The sequence below is a fragment of the Camelus ferus genome, chromosome 16 (genome assembly GCF_009834535.1).
Source record: "Camelus ferus isolate YT-003-E chromosome 16, BCGSAC_Cfer_1.0, whole genome shotgun sequence".
NCBI classification, from domain to species: Eukaryota; Metazoa; Chordata; class Mammalia; order Artiodactyla; family Camelidae; genus Camelus; species Camelus ferus.
In genome coordinates, this window is record NC_045711.1 from 19,883,481 (window position 1) to 19,903,151 (window position 19,671).

The 19,671-nt window shown below is 59.3% G+C and overlaps 1 protein-coding gene across 1 annotated transcript in view; it reads right to left on the reverse strand.

The window, feature by feature from the left end:
• TBCD (tubulin folding cofactor D) overlaps positions 1–19,671 on the reverse strand; it is a 123,595-nt gene that overhangs the window by 19,200 nt on the left and 84,724 nt on the right. The window contains 7 exon segments of the mRNA XM_032499083.1: positions 3,082–3,113; positions 7,035–7,057; positions 7,514–7,574; positions 8,605–8,722; positions 9,948–10,021; positions 13,053–13,133; positions 18,420–18,505. Of these exon segments, the coding sequence (XP_032354974.1) occupies positions 3,082–3,113; positions 7,035–7,057; positions 7,514–7,574; positions 8,605–8,722; positions 9,948–10,021; positions 13,053–13,133; positions 18,420–18,505 (475 nt within the window).

A 19,671-nucleotide genomic window follows, 5' to 3' on the forward strand; every position in this document is an offset into this window, starting at 1 on the left:
CAACCACCAAGGCTTCCCTCTGGTTCTCACGGTCCGTCCCCCAGGCAGCAGCCGGGGGAGTGCGTCACTGTCCCCCGGGGACCCAGGGACTGTCAGGGCCGTCAGCAGAAACGAGAAAGCCAGCCCTGGACAGTCTTGTGCAAGCTCAGAACTCTCCCGACAAGCGACCCCACCCCCCTCCTCACGGCTCCTGACTTGGCCTGTCCACGACCAGAGAGGTGGCCCTGCCCAGCACGAGGTCCCTGCAGGCCAGAGGCTCACGTCTGAACAGAAGGGGGATGAGCGCAGGTCCTCCTGTGGCGCTCGGCCACCACGCGCCGGCCCCTCCTTGGCACAGCCAGCTGCCAGGGCGCCGCCCTGCAGCAACGTGGAACCTTCCGCTCTGGGGATGTGAAGCAGCTCGTTCCGAGTTTCCTCTGACAGGCTAGATGCCCCTTTCCAGTTTTCTGTCACTTCAGACAAGGTGGCCGCGCTCCCTCCATGGACACAGGGCCGCCAGCCCCCGACACACTCCGGGTGTGGAACCCCGGGGATGACCCATGGGACAGAAGACCTGCACATCTCTGACCGGGAGAGACACCGCCCTGTGGCAACTGGAAACGGCTTGTAACACCCTCCCTCCGGAGCAAGAACCCCGGCAGCAGGGCTGGAGGTGCCGACCACAGTCTCGGTCGAGGGGGAGGGCTGTCCCCCCGTGGGGCAGAGAGGCCCGTCCCCGAGCACCGACCCTCAGCCCCAGCCCAGGGCCGCGTCTCAGCGCGACTGCGTATCTCGCCGGCAGCTGCAAGGCGTCTTTGCAGCCTGTGAATGGTGACTTCCCCTCCCACCTGCTGTGCGCTACCCCTCCACCCGTGTTTTGTCTGCGGACTTGACACGTGGTGTATTCTTCCACTCAACAGGTTTTAACATCCACTAAAACTATCTCCTGTTGCTCGTCTTGAGCTGTAGAGCTGCTGATCCTGGTGCCTGGATCTGCTCTGCAGTTCTGGGGAGGGGCTGGCTGGGACCACACTGAGGGGACAGACAGACCCGGACCAGCGAGTACTGACACTGACTGAAGCTGGGGCCGGGAACAGGGGGCCCAGGACACTGTTTCTCTCAATTTGTGTTGATTGAAAATTTCCAAATTAACAGGTTTTTCAGGGACCAATGTGATCCTATAGTGTCTCCTAAAATTTTTTCGAAGTCTTTAAAAAATTTTTTTTATACTTGTGTTTTGTTAACCAGAAACTTAGTTTTGGGTGTGTGTGCAGTAGAGATACAACCGTGCTCTCTTCCACGAGGGCCGTCGTGACATCCCCGGCACCCTGTGAGCTGCCCCCCTCACCATGGTGGGAAAGGCGCCCTTCCGTCACAGGACACGCCCCGTGCACCATCACTCCCTCTTCCCCGCTCTGTCCTGCCGTGTGTGCGCCTGCTCCTGAGAGAATGCCACTCTGCTCTGAACAGAGCAGTCTGCAGGGTGTCGTGGGGGCTAGAGAATCCACACCTTGTTACTATTAATACTTTCCTGGGATATCCACCCTGATGTGAACTCTGACTGTATTTTATCAAGTTAAAAAAAAACAGCACGTGAAAAGACCTGCAGCATTCCCAGCCACCAGGGAAACAAATTTCCCACAATGAAATCACGACCCGCCTGCCAGGACAGTGGAAATTAAAACAGTGACAACGTAACTGCTGGGAGAATGTGGAGAAATGGGGGACTCTCGAGCCTCGCTGCTGGCAACGGAAAGAGGGCAGACACTCTGAAATGGTCTATCAGCTTCGTACAGAACGAAACACACTCCTACCACCCGACTCAGCAATGAAGCTCTTGGGCATTTATCCCTGAGAAATGGAAAGTTATATTCACATAGACGCCTGCACGCAAATGTTCTCAGCAGCCTCCTCACAGCAACGGAAGCTGGAATCAGCCCAAATGTCCCTTCATGGGCAAGGGGTTAAAACAAACTCAGGTGCGAACTGACAGCAGATGAGAAACCACCGCCTGCATGGACCTTGGGGCACCACGCCCACGGACAGAGTCCACCTCCAACAGTGACAAACCACGTGACTCCATCCACATGACGGGCTGGCAAAATGCAGGGGCAGGCAGCGCCCCGCAGGCAGGGGATGGGGGGGCGGGGATGGGGTGAGGGTGGGGGGTGGGAACAGGGATGAGGGCAGGGGTGCGGATGGGGGAGGGGGTGAGGGTGGCGGTTGGGGGCAGGGACGGGTGGGGGCAGGGCAGCCGCGCAGCTCGAGGGGCGCTGGCAGGGCTCATCTAAGGCTCTGGGAGGCAGAGGGCCAGCAGGTCAGGCAGGAAGACGACCACAGAAGGAACGGGAGACCCAGGGCAGGAAGGAAGGACAGCCACGCGCACCAAGGGGCCGGAAGGTCAGGCCGGGGTCCCCATGGGCACCCAGGAGCTCAGGCTGATGCCAATAAAGGACCTCACCCTGGCAGAGGAGGGCAGGTGTGGTAAGGACCGGAGATGCCAGCCCAGCCACCCTCCACATGCTCACCAGTCCCCGCCCCGGCCAAGCGGACCCATCCTGTGGTTGCCCAACCGTCACCTCGCGACCCACCCTCCCCTCCCAGGGTGAGGGGCTTTCCTGGACCCAGCCCCGCAGAACCGGCCCAGCACCTCCTCAGCAGGGTCCTGGGTTCTGTAGCAGGTTTGGCGGAAAAGCTCCAGGAGATCAGACATTTACAGGTTGGGAACTTTTGAGTTCTCTGCAAACACTTAAATATCATGTGAAAAAAATGTTCTCTGCTCTACAGTTACATTTAAACATTGCACCGAAGAGGAACAACAGCAACACCCCTGAAAGGAAGGACACCTCTGTTCACCCACCCCAGCCCAGCCACTACTGGAATTTATCAAAACCCACAGGCGCTGAAATCGGAGCCCCAAGTGAACACACTGCACAGAAGCAGGGGCAGGGCAGGTGGGAAATGACGAGAAGAGCGCCAGCCACGTGCCACCGTGGACGGACACACTCAGGAACCTGCGCATCACTGAAAAAACCGACGCGACCGCCCCTTGGACCTTTTTCCTCCCTCGATGGACCGCAGTCTCCCGTCACTCAGACCTACCTGCTTGTCTCATGAGCTCTCCTCCGAGACCCCTGAAAATTAATGAGAACATTCAGGATTAAATCTGTCATTATATAACAACATAAAATATCCTCACAAACTGACAGACGTAACTTCAGGTATGAACTGCTTGTCGTGAAAAGACACAGAAACGTGGTCCCAGGTCCTAAGGTGGCTCCTCTGGCCCTCGGTCTTTACTGGACACGCGAGCGCTTCCTGGTGCAGCTCACATCATTCAGCCACGCTGACAAATTCCGAACACCGTTCAACTCTTACTTTGCAAAAACAAAACGCACTTAAGGCACCAGAAAGGCATTATCCAGCCAAGGAAACGCTGCTCTGAGGTTCTGCTGAGGGCAGGGCGGGCAGGGAGCGGTCTGCCCTGGATGCCCGGCCAACACCTGACTTGGGCAACGGGAAACAGGTGGGCGTGACCCCAGTAAAGTCCAGACAGAGGACCAGGGTTCAGGTTTGCCCTCCTGCCCTCAAATGAGAAAGCTGGCGAAATCTGTGAAGCGAGGCTCAGATGCTGGGAAACAGGTGTCAGGAGGAGGAAGGGGCAGCCGGAGCTCCAGAGCCCTGAGCACGGCCAGGTCCACACGGTTGAGATGGCAGGTGGGGAGGCTGAGGCGGCTGGAGCCTGAGGGGCTGGCCCTGAGCGGCACGTGCAAGGAAAGAAACCACCTGAGCCCCGCAGGGGCCCCTGCAGGAGAAGGCAGGACACGTGCGGGGGCCCCGGCCACGCGCGGCATTGGCACGTCCTCAGAAGGCCAGCTTGTTCTCCACTCACCAGCCTCCCGAGTGGACCACGAAAGGCTCCAGCCAAGCTCGCCTGCCCAGCGCCCACTTGGAAGCGGCAGCCAGTGCTGCGAAGGGAGCTTCACAGAGCCCAGACCCAGCGACGAGCTCACAGGGCCCCCAACTCCGAGAAAGCCAATCAGCACGGCCACAGCCAGAAGCACCCAGGATGGCGGGCTGGGCAGGCGAGGCCACCAGAGTGCCGTGAGCTTCCGCGCGCCCCCAGGAAGGGGAGGCATGAAGATGACACAAACGGAACTTCAAGAAATAAAAATCGCAAATCTGAAAAGAACTGCACTGAACACAATTAATGACAACAAGGACAAACCCACTATAATAAAATTTTTAAAAAAATGAAGAGTTTTAACAAGATTTTGCCACGAAGAATGCTCAAAGACTAAGGGGTCATGTTAAAGTGACAGCAGAGTCTGTTCAAACAGGCTCCTGGGCCAGACGTGGGACCATCTGAGCTGTGAGTGATCACAACACAGGACACATAGGAGAGAGTAGGTCAGGGCTGTTCCCACCCACAGATCCCAGGAAAGGAATGTAGAAAGCCCCAGTGGGACCTTCTCGGGCAGGGAAGGAAGCGTTGGAAAGAGGGGCCCACTGGCAGGTCATCCATCAGCCACGGGGGCGCCTCCACGTCGTCCCTGAGGCCAGGGATCACACTCGGCACCTCACCAGGGGACAACTGTGGTGGCAGGCCTCCTCCGTGTCCACGCCAGCCACGCAGTGGGAGCACCAGGTCTAACCGAGGGGAACGACCCAGAGCGTGGAACACTGCACAAGGCAACTGGCCTGAGCTCTTACAAAGACTACCATGAGAACCACAAGGGGAGGACTGAATGCACGCGACACAGCGCGCGAACACGGCAGGTCCTGGTTCGGGGGGAGGGGACAAACAGCATGAAGACAACCTGGAGGAGCCGAGCCCATAGTCCGAGTTCACCGGGCTCTCCTGGCTGCAGTGGGGACACGGGGGCCCCTGTTCTTGGGCTCTGAGGTTTAGAACACTCTCAGGCTCTAAAGAGGAAGCACCAAGCCTCTAATTCACTCTCCGTAAAGAAAAACAAATACAGAGAGAGACATACGACAGAGACAAGGCGCACGTCAAGTGTCAGGAACTGGCGAAGCAGGGGAGGGCGGGCAGGTGCCCGCAGAACTCGTCTTCCATTTCACTCAGGCCGTGATTCTTCAAGGTGAAGTGTGGGGGTCAGAGACGCCCTCCCCAGGGAGGCTGTTCTGAGCGCGGGGCGTCGAAGAGAACGCAGCTCCGAACATCACTCAGACCACTGAGTGAGAGGCAGGCCCCACAGAAACCACGCAGACCCGACTCCCAGGACACCAGGCAGCCTCCCAAGGGCCAGGACCGATGGTTTGACTCAGAGGGACAGAAGCACACCCTCTGAGGGACCAGAGCACAGGGCTGGGGGCCGTACTGACGGCCAAGGCCCCGGGCAGCTCGACGTCATGTCCCGAGTGCAGCCCACACGTCCTGTTCCCAGATCAAGACCGTTTCCATCTCCCCACAGCTCACGCTCCTGTAACACTGTCGTGCTTCTGTTCTGCAAACGGCCCATCGCTGCTCCTCTAGGAGGCCTGATGCTGCCAGGGGACGTGCAGGGGCTGGGATGCAGTCACCACAAGCAACGAGGCTACCATGCACTCCAGCGTCCCAGGGAATTCCACCGAGGGCATCCCAAAGGGACGCCGTCCAGAAGCAGTCGCCCTCAGAGCTGCCGACAGCCTAGGTGAACCAGGCTCCACGAGGTGCTCCTGCCGAAGGGTCCACGCAGACCCATCTGGGAGGTGCTCACCACCCAGGGCCGCCCGAGGGAAGGACAGGCACGCCGACAGTTAAGTGGGGGGACGACACCGCCAGAGCCCGAGACCCCAGCCCACTCCGCACCGACAGGCCGGGGTCCCCGAGGCTGCAGCAGGGGGAGGAGCCCTGCCCGCATCCACGCACTCAGCCGCAGGGAGGTCCACGTGGCGGGCAGGTCTGGCCATCAGCGAGCAGTCTCACCACGGGCAGACTTGTCCCGGATAGGGACTCTGACATAAGACAGGACACGCAAACTCAAAGAAGACCAACTTTAAGCTGTAAGCGCCAGTTCAGAACAGCCCCAGATCAGCAAGGGCAACGCTAGCTCGCTGTGAGGTCACCGTCTCAGCACTGCCCCATGTGGCCCCACACAGGGCCGCGCACGGGGAGGCCGCACAGGCCCAAGGCTCCGGGAAAGCAGGGAGAACATCGCAAACACGGAGAGCTGGTTGACGACTGAGCCCCACACAGTTACAGCAAGCGCTCAAGGAGGAAATGAGAAGGCGAGCCACGGGCCGGGAGAAAGCCCTGGCAAAACGCGTGTCCACAAAGGGCTCCCCTCCAGAACACGCCAGGAGCGCGGACAGCTTGGTAAGAAGACTGACCATGAGGTTTTCTTCATGAGCGAAAGATCTGAACACTCACTTCTCAGAAGGTGGGGGGTGGCTGGTCAGCACGGAGGTGTCAGGTCGCCAGGCCCCGGGGAAACGCAGATCAAAGCGGTGATGAGCGACCCCTACCCCCAGACACCACGCACCGTGTGACCCGGCAACACCACCCAAGGCATTCAGCCAGGGAAGACGAAGACACGCCCCTACTGAGACTCGTGCGCCAGCAGTTCACAGCAGCTTCGTCCCCAAATGCCCGAAGCTGGAGCAACCCAGAGGCCCACCACCTCTGGGTTGGGAGCAGACACACACCAAGCACACGCGCACCAACCACACAGAGGGACACAGCCCTGCACACGCGCCAACACAGGGAGCCCTGGAAAACACGCCGAGGGAAGAAACCAGGCCCAGAGACGCCACACTGTGACCCCCTGTGTGAGACACTCAGAAAGGGCGGTGCAGGGGGAACAGGGGGGCCCACTGTGAAGGTCTGGGTGGGCCATCCGCAGCCACCGACCCCATCAGACTCCATCTCAAACCAGCAGGCTTCACGCCACGCCAGGCCAACGGCAGCGGGGTTCAGAGTCCCTGCCACTGCGGCTCGTGGCTCCTCCCCCTCGGAACACGAGCACAGATGGACTCGGCTGGGCAGCTCGAGAGGCGCCCGCGTCCTCCTCAACAGGACACAAAACCTCCGACCTTGGGTCTGCGCAGCTCACCTGTATAGCTGACGATCACACAGCTACAAAGAATTGAAAGGCACTTAGTTACTTAAGTTACCAGGACTTTTAAAACAATACAGTAAGTTACATTAACAAGTCTCAAAATGAAAACCAAGAAATACGGCGCTTCCTGGGGTGGAGGGGGCTGACGGGCCCGGTTTGCTCTCACCCTGCCCTCTGGAAGCCACCTCATGTAACCCTCACAGCCCAGACCCTCCTCCCCACACCTGGAAAAGAAGCCAGGCCTCAGACAAGGGGGAAGAGAGACCAGCCAGTGAGGGGCCTGGAGGACCCGTGTCCCGGCCCCAGGGTCCGGTCCGTCCAGTGGGGGGATTAGGCTTGGGGTCCAGTCAGCCCACAGCCCCAGGACTGCCCCTCAGGCTTCACGGGGCCGAGGAGGGGAGGGCTCGATGGCAGGCGGGCCCCCAGGATCCAGTGACCTCGTGAGAGGGGCAGCCCGGCTGCTGGACACAGACCTGCTGGTGAATCTGCTTCAGGCCCTGCACTGCCTCCTCATCCAGGAAGTTGGCGACGGGCCTGTGGGGTGAAAACACAGCATCTGAAAGACCTCAGCACAGGCCCGGCGACTGCCCTCCCGGCTCCCATCCCGGGAGCGCCTGCGGGGGCGTCCCCTAGGGGATGGTCAGCACAGACAACGGATGGCCTGCGGACAACAGAGATAGTGCTGTGAGGAGGACAGAAGGTGCGTGCTTGGGAGCTGGGACCCCCAGGACAGGGAGCAGCCTGGCTCCCAGCTGCCCTGGACTTGTTCTGGAAGAGAAGTGACCAGCAGCCTCACTGCCCCTTGGAACCTGGACTTCGGGGGGCTTCCTGCGTCCCGCTAGCTGAGAAGGCTCACTCTGGCCCAGACCGTCTGCACAAACCATGTGGCTCACACTGAAACCTGCCTTCCTCCGGGAGTCTGGGATTTTGGTCCAAGGCAGGCAGAGAACCCACAGGGCCAGCCCCCTCTCTGGGGACATATGCTGTCACACACACGTGGCACCGGGGGTTACAGGCTCCAGCACGGTGCCCAGCCAAGCCTACGGGGCCGCTGCACCTGCACACGGCGTCCTTCAGGTGGGCGTGGTTGTGAGCCTGAGCCGCAGGGCTGGGGGCAGGAGCGGGGTGCACGTGGATCCCGCGGTCACCATGGCCCCAGGGAATCCCTTCAAGGGACAGGAAGCAGCTTAAAGTACAGTTTCCCCCAAACTGGAGTTCGAGGACCAGGGCGTAGACATCAAAGTGGGCTGCGAGCTTCTGCTCCTGAGGAAAAGTCAGCTGGAAGGCCGAGCGAGGAGGCAGAGCAGCTGCTCCAGGGAACACGCCCGCGGGCTGGCCTCCCGCGACCCCGCGCCGCGTGTCCTCATCAACACCTACGCCGCCAGGTACAGAGGCTCCTGGGGGAAACTGTGCAGTTCATGGCTCTGGGATTTCAGTTATAAAAGTGACAACTAAACGAGCACACGGAACGTACGAGCCGCTCGACAGCGACTCCGAAAACGCATCTCTGCTCTCATGACCTCTCTGCCTGGGGAAGAGGGCCAGGCGGGGGTCGGGCGCCTACCTGCCCTGCTGATCGGCCAATCTGCACAGGCTGCGGGCGACCTGGGCGCAGGCGAGCACGGCCCCGTGCCGAGTGTGCAGGTCTGGGCTCCGCGTCATCGCCAGCAGCTGTGGGAAAACTGCGCGGGACACGGAGATGTCGGATCCACAGGCTGGTCCCAGGGCACACACACCCGCACAGTGACCTTCCGGGATCGTCATCTCAACAATCAGGACCCACGTCTCCATAGCCGCCCTCTAGCCATAGATGGCGGGACAGTGAGCAGGAAAGTGAACAAGGAGATTCCAGCCCCCAGCAGCGGCCGGGACCCGGGTCGGTGATGGGGAGAACAGAGCCGGGCTGCGGGGCCTGGCGGACACTCAGGAGGAGCCCCTCTCCAGCTCCGCGCCCAGGGCGCCTGCATGCCTCCGCGCTCAGGGGCAGAAAGCAGAGTCATGGACCCTCACGGTCTGGCTGGCAGAGTGCAGCCGAGGAGCCGCAGCCACAGCGGCTCGGCACCCCCGGCCCCCAGCCAGGTCTCCACTCCCCAGGTGCACGGGCTGTGGAGGCAGATGGTGTCCGGGCCGGGAGAGGCCCGCACAGGCTCAGACGTGCAGCTGGTGTCGGCTAGCATTTGAGAGCTGGGGAAACGCCTCCCCAGGGGCGGCCAGCACTCCTGACCGGGGGAGGTGCCGCCTTCAGCCGGGCAGCAGGACTACCAGTTACAGGAAATGCAGGGCGAGACCCCTGAGGTTAGTTTAATGAGCAGGCTGTGAAGCTGAAAGGGCCCTCGGGAGCTCCAGATCTTCACCGAAAACCCGAGTGTGGAAGGCAATCAGTAGCTTGGGATGAAGGACCGTGGCCGCCAGTTACTAGAGGAGCCGTTCGGAGGGAGTAATAAGTTCAGTTTCGGAAAAGAGTGTGTTGTGTCCTAAGCTGAAATCAGACGCTCATTCACTCTGAGTAGAAAAGGCACAATGGGACAAACACGGGGCTTTCCTAACAACACAGGCATGTAATCACCGTGGGTGGCTGGTCTGCTCTGGAGCAACGAGCCCGCCTGGTCAGCAAACCCACCAGGGAAGCAGCGAGTGACACAGTGAGTTACCGCGCTCGCTGCTGCCGCTTCGGGGCTGCTCCTCAAGTGCACGCGACACACAGCACGAGTCCCGCTGGGACGGACGGGGACGGGGACGCGCAGGCCCCCGATCTGCGCTGCGTCCCTGACGAAGCCCCGGCCAGCTCTCCACACGCTGCTCCGCCCGAGACAAACCCCAGGCCCTGAAGTCAGTGGGGGCCGTCCTCGGCCTCCTGCCGCGGGTGCGTGTCTGTGGCACACACGCGTGTGCCTAGGGAGCACCTACCTTGCTGGGCGGCGTACTCGGGTGCCCGCTGGGCCAGGTTCTGCAGCGCCTTCGCCGACAGCTCCCGGATGACCCTGCAGGAGGAAGAACCGTGAGCTCCCCGTTTCGAGGATCCTCTGTTAGTTCAACCACAAAGAGAGGACAGTGCAGGCGAGCTGTCGACAGGCCACTTAGTCAACCACCAACGAAAACAAACACACAAATGGACGAATGAGTAAGAACCTCTGCCTGTCACACGTGAGGGAGAGGACTTATCAAGGGGACGCACCTCACGCAAGCCTGTCTCAGGACACAGCTGACACCTCCACGCAGCTGGAGGCAAAGTGCGTCCCCACCCCTGCCCCCCCAGGGGTGCAGGAACGCGAGTGCGGAGAGCGGGCCACAGTCTGTGTGGCCCCAGATGATACACAGTAGGGCACGTCACATCGGCACAAATGTTTCCAGCCAACACCCACCTGCCAAGTTCTCCACACAGAACAGAAGGGGGACCCCAGGACCAGTCAGTGAGGCCCCCAGTTCCCTCCCAAGCCTGACAGGGGTCAGATAGGGTCTGACAAACCTTGAGCCCCTCCTGGCACGAGAATTCAGGAGGCGCTGCCGAGAGTTCCAGGAAGTAGTCACCTCCCCAAGGGAACAGACCAGGACAGAGAGAAGCGGGCGAGGGGCGGCCGCACGGTCGCCATACGGTCTAGGTATACACGCCCCAGACAGCAGCACACGGAGGACGGGTGCACCGCCGCGGCAGGAGACCCCACCTCCCGTGCCTGCCCAGGCACCTCGACGCCCCCAGACCCGGCTTAGGTGTCTGCTTCCAAGAGAAGCGTCCAGCTCTTCAAGACAGGGAGGTCTTGGTGCCAACAGCCCACTCAGGAAGCCACTTCTGAAGACCGAGCGACCAGGCCTCCAGCAGAAAAAGCCTCGCGGCCGCCGAGACAGCAGCTCCCCTGGCCGGCTCAGCCACAAGCGCCCCAGTCAGCGCCCTCTGAGCGGGCCTTCTCTCTCTGAAAATACCCTATCGCCTACATGTCGGTGCCCCTCTGGGAGGGAGCCTCTTTTCTCTTTAAAAACATCCTGCCGCCTAAAACCATGAAACTCTCGAAGAAACCAAAAGGGATCAGCTTCGTGATGAGAACTGGCCATGATTTTTTTGGCTATGGCGCCAAAAGCACAGGCAACAAAAGTAAAAATACAGACACTGATGACAGATGAACAGGAAGACGGGCAGCAGCAAATGTAAGACTTCTGTGCCTCAGAGGGCACGGTCTACAGCGAAAAGGCACCTACAAAACGGAAGAAAACGTCTGCAGGCCACGTGCCTGGTACGGGAGCAGCACCCAGGACACACGGAGAGACTTACAACCCCACGAAACAACAAAAATCAAGGAACTGGGTTCAAAATGGGCAAAGGACCTGAGACATCTCTCCAGAGACGACACACAGGCGGCCACCACCAGGCACGTGAGGAGGGGCCCGATGCCCTCGCTCAGCACGGCCCAGCAGGGACGCGCAGTGAGGGGTCTGCCACCTGAAACCCATGTACATCGATGCTAGAAAGCAGCAGAGGATAACAAGTGCTGGTGAGGACGCGGAGAAACCGGAATCCTCGAGTGCCGCTGCTCGGAATGTAAAATGGTGCAGCCGTTATGAAAAACAGTATGGTTTTTGAAATGAAAAACAGAACTCAGCAGTCCCGCTTCTGGGAACACCCCCAAAAGAACTGAAAGCCGGGTCTCGAAGGGATGTTTGTGCACCACGTTCACAGCAGCACTTGTCACAAAGGCTAAGATGCGGACGCGGCGCGCGTGCCCCTTGATGCAGGAGCGTATCGGCGGTGCGGTCCAGCCCCGCTGGGACAGTGCTCAGCCATAAAAAGGGAGGAAACCGTGACACAGGCTGCAGCGGGGTGGACGCTGAGGACCCTACGCCGAGTGAAATCAGCCAGTCACAAAAGGTTGGTCCTCTCTCCGCCAGAGATGGCAAGAGGAGTTGGTCACAAAGACGGAAAGGACGAGGGGCTGCAGGGCAGGGGTCAGCGCTCACCGGGGACGGAGCTCCAGTTCTGCGAGAGGAAGCCATGCGGGGCACGGCCGCGCAGGACGCGCTTGGAAAGCGGCTGAGGTAGGCGTTCTGTGCGCCTCGCCACGGTCAGACAGATCTCACTCATGTTCATCTTGACATGTACGTTGTTCGGGGTGAGTACGTCTAACTGTCAGAAAATGTTCAAAAAGAAACCCAAGACAATGGACCAGTGCCTCTGAAAAGTGTACTCTCAAAGCAAACGGACACCGACCAGTGAAGGATGTTTGTGCAGAATTCCCTAACGCTCCCCACGCCCCGCGAGCCACACGTTCACCGGGAAACTGAAGCGACCCGCTCGTGAACGCCGGGCACATATCTCCTCACGCATACAGTCCAGGTCAAAACCAGAGAAAGGCAGAAATATCTCCACCTCTGAAGAGTCCTGAGACAACGAGGTCGTGATGGTACTCCGCGCATCCTGACCTTCGAGAAGACGCAGCCGTGCTGGCGTGAGGGGCTTCGAACCTGACCGCAGGGGGGACCGGGCGGCGCTCCCCTCCACCCCGAACACTTCCGCTGAAACACACGGCCGCGCATGAGGAGGAACATTTCGCAAGCCAGGATTCTGGACACAGAGCCTCGGGCTACACAAAGCCTCAAGCACTTCACCCCACGGAGCCTCCGAGGGGCCGCACGTGCACAGTGCCGTTCCGGCCCGGACACCGGCCCTGCCCTGAGACCTGTCCGCTGCCTGGGAAGTGCGCAGACCCCTTGAAGCAGCTGCGTCATCAGGGCAGAGCGACAAGGCCGCCCGGCGCAGGGGGACTGAGGCTCCTGCAAGCGCAGGTCCTCGTCCTGAGGGGCTGCCCACCCGCCCTCGCCGGGGACAGACCACTGACCACACAGCCAGCCTGAACACTGGGACTTACACTGATTCTCAGAAGTCACCTTAAACATGAAACCTACAATCACAAAACATACTCAAGGCTTACAAGCGCAATTTAATTTCCCCTTTGGGGAAAACAAATCAGAATTTCTATGTGACAGGAAGTCCACGTAGGTGGACAAGCAGAGACACAAACCTACCCGTCCCAGTGGCTGATCTTCATGGTCACCAGGTGGTCGATCATCGGCTGCGTGTACTCAGGAAAGCCGGCAATAAACATGCTGGAAAAGAAACGATCGGAGGACGTGAGACCGCGGAGGAACAGTGCTCACGCTGCCTGAGAGACTGCGAAACGGGAGGACTACTTTCAAAAGCAGTTCGGCAGCTTCTTTTTACAAAGACACAGAAATCCCCTTGTAAGTGTCTGTCCAGACATACACTTCACACGTGCCTCCCCGTAAAGACTCCTAAATAAATGTGCAAGCAGAACATCTTACTTATCAGAGCCCAAAACTCTAAACTACCTCAGTGCTGGAGCAGGCGGACTCACAGGCAGACAAGGAGGATGGAAGCGGAGTGCTCAGGACCACCACGCCGAGGGAAAGGCCCCGAAACAAGGGGCCGTGCCTCCTGGCCCCAGTGGCGAGACGTCCCACAAAGGGCGTCCGACAGCGGAGCCCCCACGTCTCGGTGGGGGTGCTGGTTACCCCGCGGGTGTGCGGCCAGCACTCGCTGAGCTGCCCGCTTCACGCACGGACGGTTGACGGAACGTAACTATGCCTTAAAGTTACATCTCGTGAAAATACCATAGGAGAAAAAAAAAATAATCTCCAAGCTGGACAGGCCTTTCTAATTATGACTCAAAACCCAGGAGCCAAAAGAGACTGGCACATCCCAACACGTAACAACAACAACAAAATGCTTCCAGGAAAAGCACACTATAAAAAAGTCAAAAATACCTGCAAACGGTATCATCAAGGAGAGACTTCTTTAAAATGAAGGAGTCCTTTAAGATCAATAAAAAATACCATCGCCTAGTAGACAGTCATCAGTACTCGCGGAAAAGAGGAACGAGGACCTCTGTCCGTCGGTCAGACTGTCCGACAGCCACGGCGGGGGTTACAGCCGCTGCTGGGGGCCTGGAGACGGCGCTGCCCTGGAAACCGGAAACGCAGCCCCCCTGGCCAGCGACCCAACTCTTGTCAATCACCCGGACGCAGCCACACGGGTGAGAAGATACACAAACTCCCACCTCATCGCTTTACAGCAAAGGCTGGGCAGAGCCAGCGGCAGGAGGAGGGTCTGCAGGTCACACTCTGCGTCTAGGAAGGGAGCGCAGGCGTGCGCGGGGCAGCGTGCGCAGAGCCGCCCCCCCTTCCCCGGCGGGGCGTCCCGACACAGGCAGCCCCGCCCCGAGCTTGCCCCCCCACTTTCCCAGCAGCACTTGCTTGCTCTGTGTCTCTGTCACATTTTGGCAATTCTTCCACGAGTCCGTTCTTCAGTGTTACGATGCGCTACGGTGACCCAGGGTCAGTGACCTCTGACGTCGCCACTGCGACTGCCTGAAGACTCCGGTGATGGCTGGCATTTTTTACCAATGAAGTATTTTAAACTAAGGTGTGCTCACTGCCCGTGTAGACATAACGTGACTGCACTCTTGGCAGACCGCAGCAGTGTAAACACCACCTTTGTGCGCACCAGGGAGCGGCCAGCTCCAGGACTCACTTTAATGCGGCACCTGGCTTACGGTGGTGCTCTCGGCCTGAACCCACAACACCCCCAAGGACCCGCTGCTGACACGCACCGAAGGTGCTCCGACCTGCCGTGCGCACCACTCCGTGTGGACAGAAGGAAGGCAGCCAGCACACCCGATCTCTCGGGAAGACACAAGAACCTGGGGACAGCGGGGACCTGGGGGGAGAGGTGAGATGGACTGGTTTTCCCTAAATGCCTCCTGCACCTTCTGAATTTTATACCAGGCACGTGTACCACTTCCACATCTTCTGAACCTGCCCCATCCTCACCCACAGAACCCCGCCGTGACGTGACCGTCATCCACATGCTACAGGTGGCAGAGACAGGGTGGATGGCACAGCCAGCCAGGGAGCGTAAGGTCCGACCCCACCCAAACCGTGGGTGGGCACACAGTGTGCACACAGGGTGAACGCGGGCGGGGGCGCATATGCTGCAGGCGTGAGCGCTGGGGGAGTTGAGCCAGGGACGTGAGCACCAGAAAAGCAGGGGCTTCTCCAGAAGCGGTGGGACTAAGACAGAGTCAGAAGGAAAAACAGAAAAGTCAGGAGAGGGAACACACTGCCGGAGTTCTGGAAACAGAGGAGCCGAGACGTGACCCCTGATCCCAAGTAACCCGCCAGCCTGGCACCACCCAACAGACCCCTGCCCTGCCCGGTGGCCCAGAGCCACGAGGAGTCCAGGAAAGCAGGTAGGGAAACCGGTGGCCTCGTGGCAAGAAGCAGACGGAGGTCAGCTGGTGAGCTCCAGTCCCAGCCCTGCACCAACAGGGGCGGACCCTGGAGAAAGCGCGGCCGGAACCTCCAGCCCAGGCGGGTCTGTGCCCTGGCCAAGTGTGAAGCAGGGGGGCGTCCACCACAGGGCGGAGGATGCTGGGGACCCAGGGGGTGCATGGCTGCGGGCGGTGGGAGGGGTCGGGGCGCAGCAGCCAGGAGGGACGGCCCACCCTGCGCCCAGACCAGTGAGGGCTCATATGGACAGTGAGGGCTGGCAGGGGTGACGGCTGAGCGGAGAAGCAGAGTGGACGTTTGAGGGCCGTTAGGGACGCAGAAGTGACAGAACTAGGTCAGCGCCAGATGCGGGAGCGAGAGGAGGAGAAGCAAGCAGCTGGCCATGTGGACGGCGTCCTGCTCGCTGAGTCAGGAAGAAGGGAAGTTCACGCTGCGGTTTCCCTAGTTTGAAGAACTTACAGGACAGGAAAGTGCAAAATGACTGGAAAGCAAAATAATGACAAAACGCATCTTCAGACGGACACACAGGATTGCAGATGCCGCAACCAGCTCAGGAGACTCAAAGCCACACGGGCGTGAAGGACGGCCAGCACACCCGTCATTCCATGAGAAGGGAGACCGCCTGCACCCCCTCATCCAAACCCCGGGAGCCCCACCGCCACCAGCGGGAGCGCGGAGAACCGCCACCAGACCGCGCACCACGGGGAGCCACGCAGGCGAGGCAGGACCGACAGCACGGGGAGCCACGCACCACAGGGTTCCCGCAAGTTCTAGGAAAGGTCAACGCCAGCGACAGAGGGGGCTCGGAGGCTGTCAGGGCTGAGGCACGAGACCTCCTGGCGGGACGGAAGGCACCCCGTGCTGACAGCAGCACTGGTTACGGATCTGCCAGAACCCACGCTGCAAATCAGTGGATTTTACTGTATGTAAATCACATGTAATAAGTAGGTGAACAAAAATGAAGCTGATTTTTAACAAAAGGTTCTGCTGAGGAATATACAGGACATGGAAAGGCCGAGCCACCGACTAGGAGATACCCCGCACGTCATGCGCCTGAGAAAGGACCTGTGTCCAGAGCACGGGAAGAACCCGCAAATGCTCAGTAAGAAGAAGACTAGCCCAGCAGGCAGACAGGTGACGATCGGTTAGACGAGCCACGAGCGGCGCACGGCGTCCCCGGTCCTCAGAATGCTGCCACAGGGCACTCCTGCCCACCGGCCAGAAGGGAGAAGACCAGACGGACGCCAGCAGGCCTGGCGGGGACGTGGGACAGCGTGCAGCCACTCTGCAAAACCACCGGGCACGGCTTACACGGTCAGGGCCCAGCCGTCCCACTCCTGGGTGTTTACCCGGGTAACGGAAGCACATCCACAGACAGACGGGCACACAGAGGGGACAGTCTGCATGTCCGACGCTCCCGTCTCCCAGAGGGGCACCCACACGTGGGCCGAGCTCCACTCAGCAGTGCCGTGAGCCCCTTGTGTTCAGCATGTGCGAAGCCAAACTCCTGGCCTCCCCCAAACCCAGGCGCTCCTCCCTCACAGGCGCCCCAATACCTCCACTGTGTGGTCCACGGGTGCCCTCACCAGGGGACCCAGTCCCTGTGCCCCAACTGTCCCCCGACCGACCCCCCACCTCCTGAGGGGCCCCGACTATCTCCTTGTTTCCAAGGAGCCACAGGGATAGGTTCAAAGTGCAGATCTGACCATCAAACTGGGTTCCCTGACTCAGGACACCCCCCAGGCCAGCGCTGTCCCAGAAGCCCCACCACCTCAGGCTGGGCCTGCTGACTCTGCGCCCTTCCCTGCAGGGCTGCCCACCCCGCCGGGCTCCCTCTGCAGTTCCCTCTACGCCGCCATCCCGGCCGACACCAGGAGGTGGGGAGAGCCCTGAGCGCTATGGTCATGGTGCAGCCTGGTCCCCACGACCACCTCCTGTCCACACAAGTGTGAAAATACAGACAACACGTCACACACGAGCCCCTGACCAGCTCGGAGACCTTGGCGACAAGAAAACACATCAGGGCTAAAACCCATGAGTTCTTTTACCCGTGAGACTAGGGAAAAGGCGGGAGATTCTCTACATAAAACGTGTGTTCAAATATTAACAATAAAAAAAATGGAATTAGAATAGGAAAAAACTGGTAAGGCTCAGAAGGCCATTAGGATGTTTAGGAAAGACGGAAAGGATGCCAAAAACAAAGACAGTGTGTTTGGTCAAAGGTTCTTCCTGGGAAGGAGGCCAAATGCCGCATCTAAAACACACCTGCCCACGCTGCTTATGAAGAGATGTGATTTCCGCGTGGTCTGCACAGCGGGGCCGGGGCCCTGCCTTTACACATGCGATGTTTAACACCTTAAAAAAAGCACCTCGGGCTCCTGCCTCGGCTTAAGGCAAGCCAGCCCCTCGGGAAACCCAGAGCTGCAGCGGCTGACGACACCCAGAGGGCCCTGCCCCCTCGTGCGCCACGGGACTCGCAGCTCTGTCATGACCTCTGCACCCGCCGTCAGGGACGTCAGGGATGCGGGGTGTTCATCCCTTGGCCTGACTTCTCGAATACCTGCTCCTCACTCCTCTCACACACGAGCCAGAGGGAACTCCAACTCGGGGAGCACTGCTGTACCAAAGCCAGAAAGGAGGCACAGATTCCACCTGAGTGACGCCACGCCCTTGTGACCCGCTGGAGCAGCGGCCGCACAGGATGCAACGCTCAGTGGTTCCCGTGGCTGTTCCCCGTGAGACCAGGCCCTCGACAGAAACAGCTGACGAAGAGGCCGATTTGAGAGAAAAGTAGCTGCTACAGAAAGTGCCCCTGAAACCGTCTGCACCTGTTAGGGACTGAGCACACTTCTCAGGAGCAGACCCTGCACCCGACCTCGTGTGCACTTCGTGAAGCTTCGTACTCTGTCCACTCAACGGGAAACAAAAGCTCGAGACCGTTTTCAATTCCATTTTTAACTCTTCCCGTACAAATTAGATTTACTCTCAGTGGACCTTCCAGGATGAAGAAATCGAATGGTGGAAGTTATTTGACTCAAAAAAAAAAAAAAACAGTACATTTTATGATGACTATTAAAAACTTACCTTATATCCAGGAAACAGTTAGATCTGTTACCAACAGCGAAGTAGTCAGCTGCGGTCAAAATATCGATTCCATGTGGGAAGGTGCCCTGATGAAAAAGCAAAGTGGAAAACAGTGACGAAAATGATTTTGCCGAGAAAAGGCATTTTCAGAGTTCAGCGATCACATGCACATACCTCACACCTGTCGACAAAGAAGCACGCTATAAACCGGCAGCTGAGACCGCGAGCTGCTCGCCTGCGCTCACCAGTGACTCTCAGGGCCAGTCTCCTGCCTGCCTCTCCACGGCTGCACTGGGCAAAAGCTACCCGAATCACTTAGAAGATTTTTTTTCAAAGAACTCAAACATTTTAACTTTAAAATGTTGTAAGAGGCCTTTCTTTAAACCACACACCATAAAAAGAGTTTCAGCAGAGTTAAAGCTACTGATTTCATTCAAGCCGTGCCCCACCGGCAGAAGGACCCCAGTGTCCCCCACCCCCACCCCCGGACAGGCCAGCACCTGCCTGGGCTGTGAACCCAGATGAGAGCCCACCCCCCACGACTGGCAGGACAATGATCAAGGCATCCATAGGGGCACCATGTGGGGGCCTGGCAGCCAACACCCAGAAGCAGACTCTGAAACGAGGTCAGGAAGCAGCGCCCTCACCCACACCCAGGGACACGTCGAAGTTCCCAAGTTTTTATTGATACCACCCTCTGGCAACAATATTTGAAAATCTAAAATCAAAATAAATAGTTTTCTAAAAAGACAAAGAAGACAAACTTTGAGCCGAGGAGTGAACACCACGCAGCCATCAACCACGGAGGGCGTGGGGGCCTGGGTCCCGGGCGGCCTTCCTCCCCCTGAGCAAGCATGAAAGGGCAACGCCCACCCCCCTGGAAGAGAGAGATACACACCGCTAGCCTCCCAGCCACCTGCGGGAGCCGGACGTCACAGCGGCGCCTGGCTCGCAGGGGCACCAGCTCCCACAGCCAGCTCCTGGGTCAAGTGACATATGAAGAACTGAACCTGGGATCGGACCCCAGACTGTCCCGTGGAAGCAGGCGTGTCCCTCACGGACACATCAGCATTGGAGGTCCAGCTCTCAAGTGACACGTAAAGGCCACCCTGCCTCCGGACACAGCTCAGTGCAGGGTGGGCCACCACGCCGACCACCTCTTTGCTTGCGCTCTCCCAGGCCCACCCTGACCGGCCCGAGGCTGAGTTAGAGCAAGGCCGCCGCGGCCACGGACGTGGCGCCTCTGCTCCGC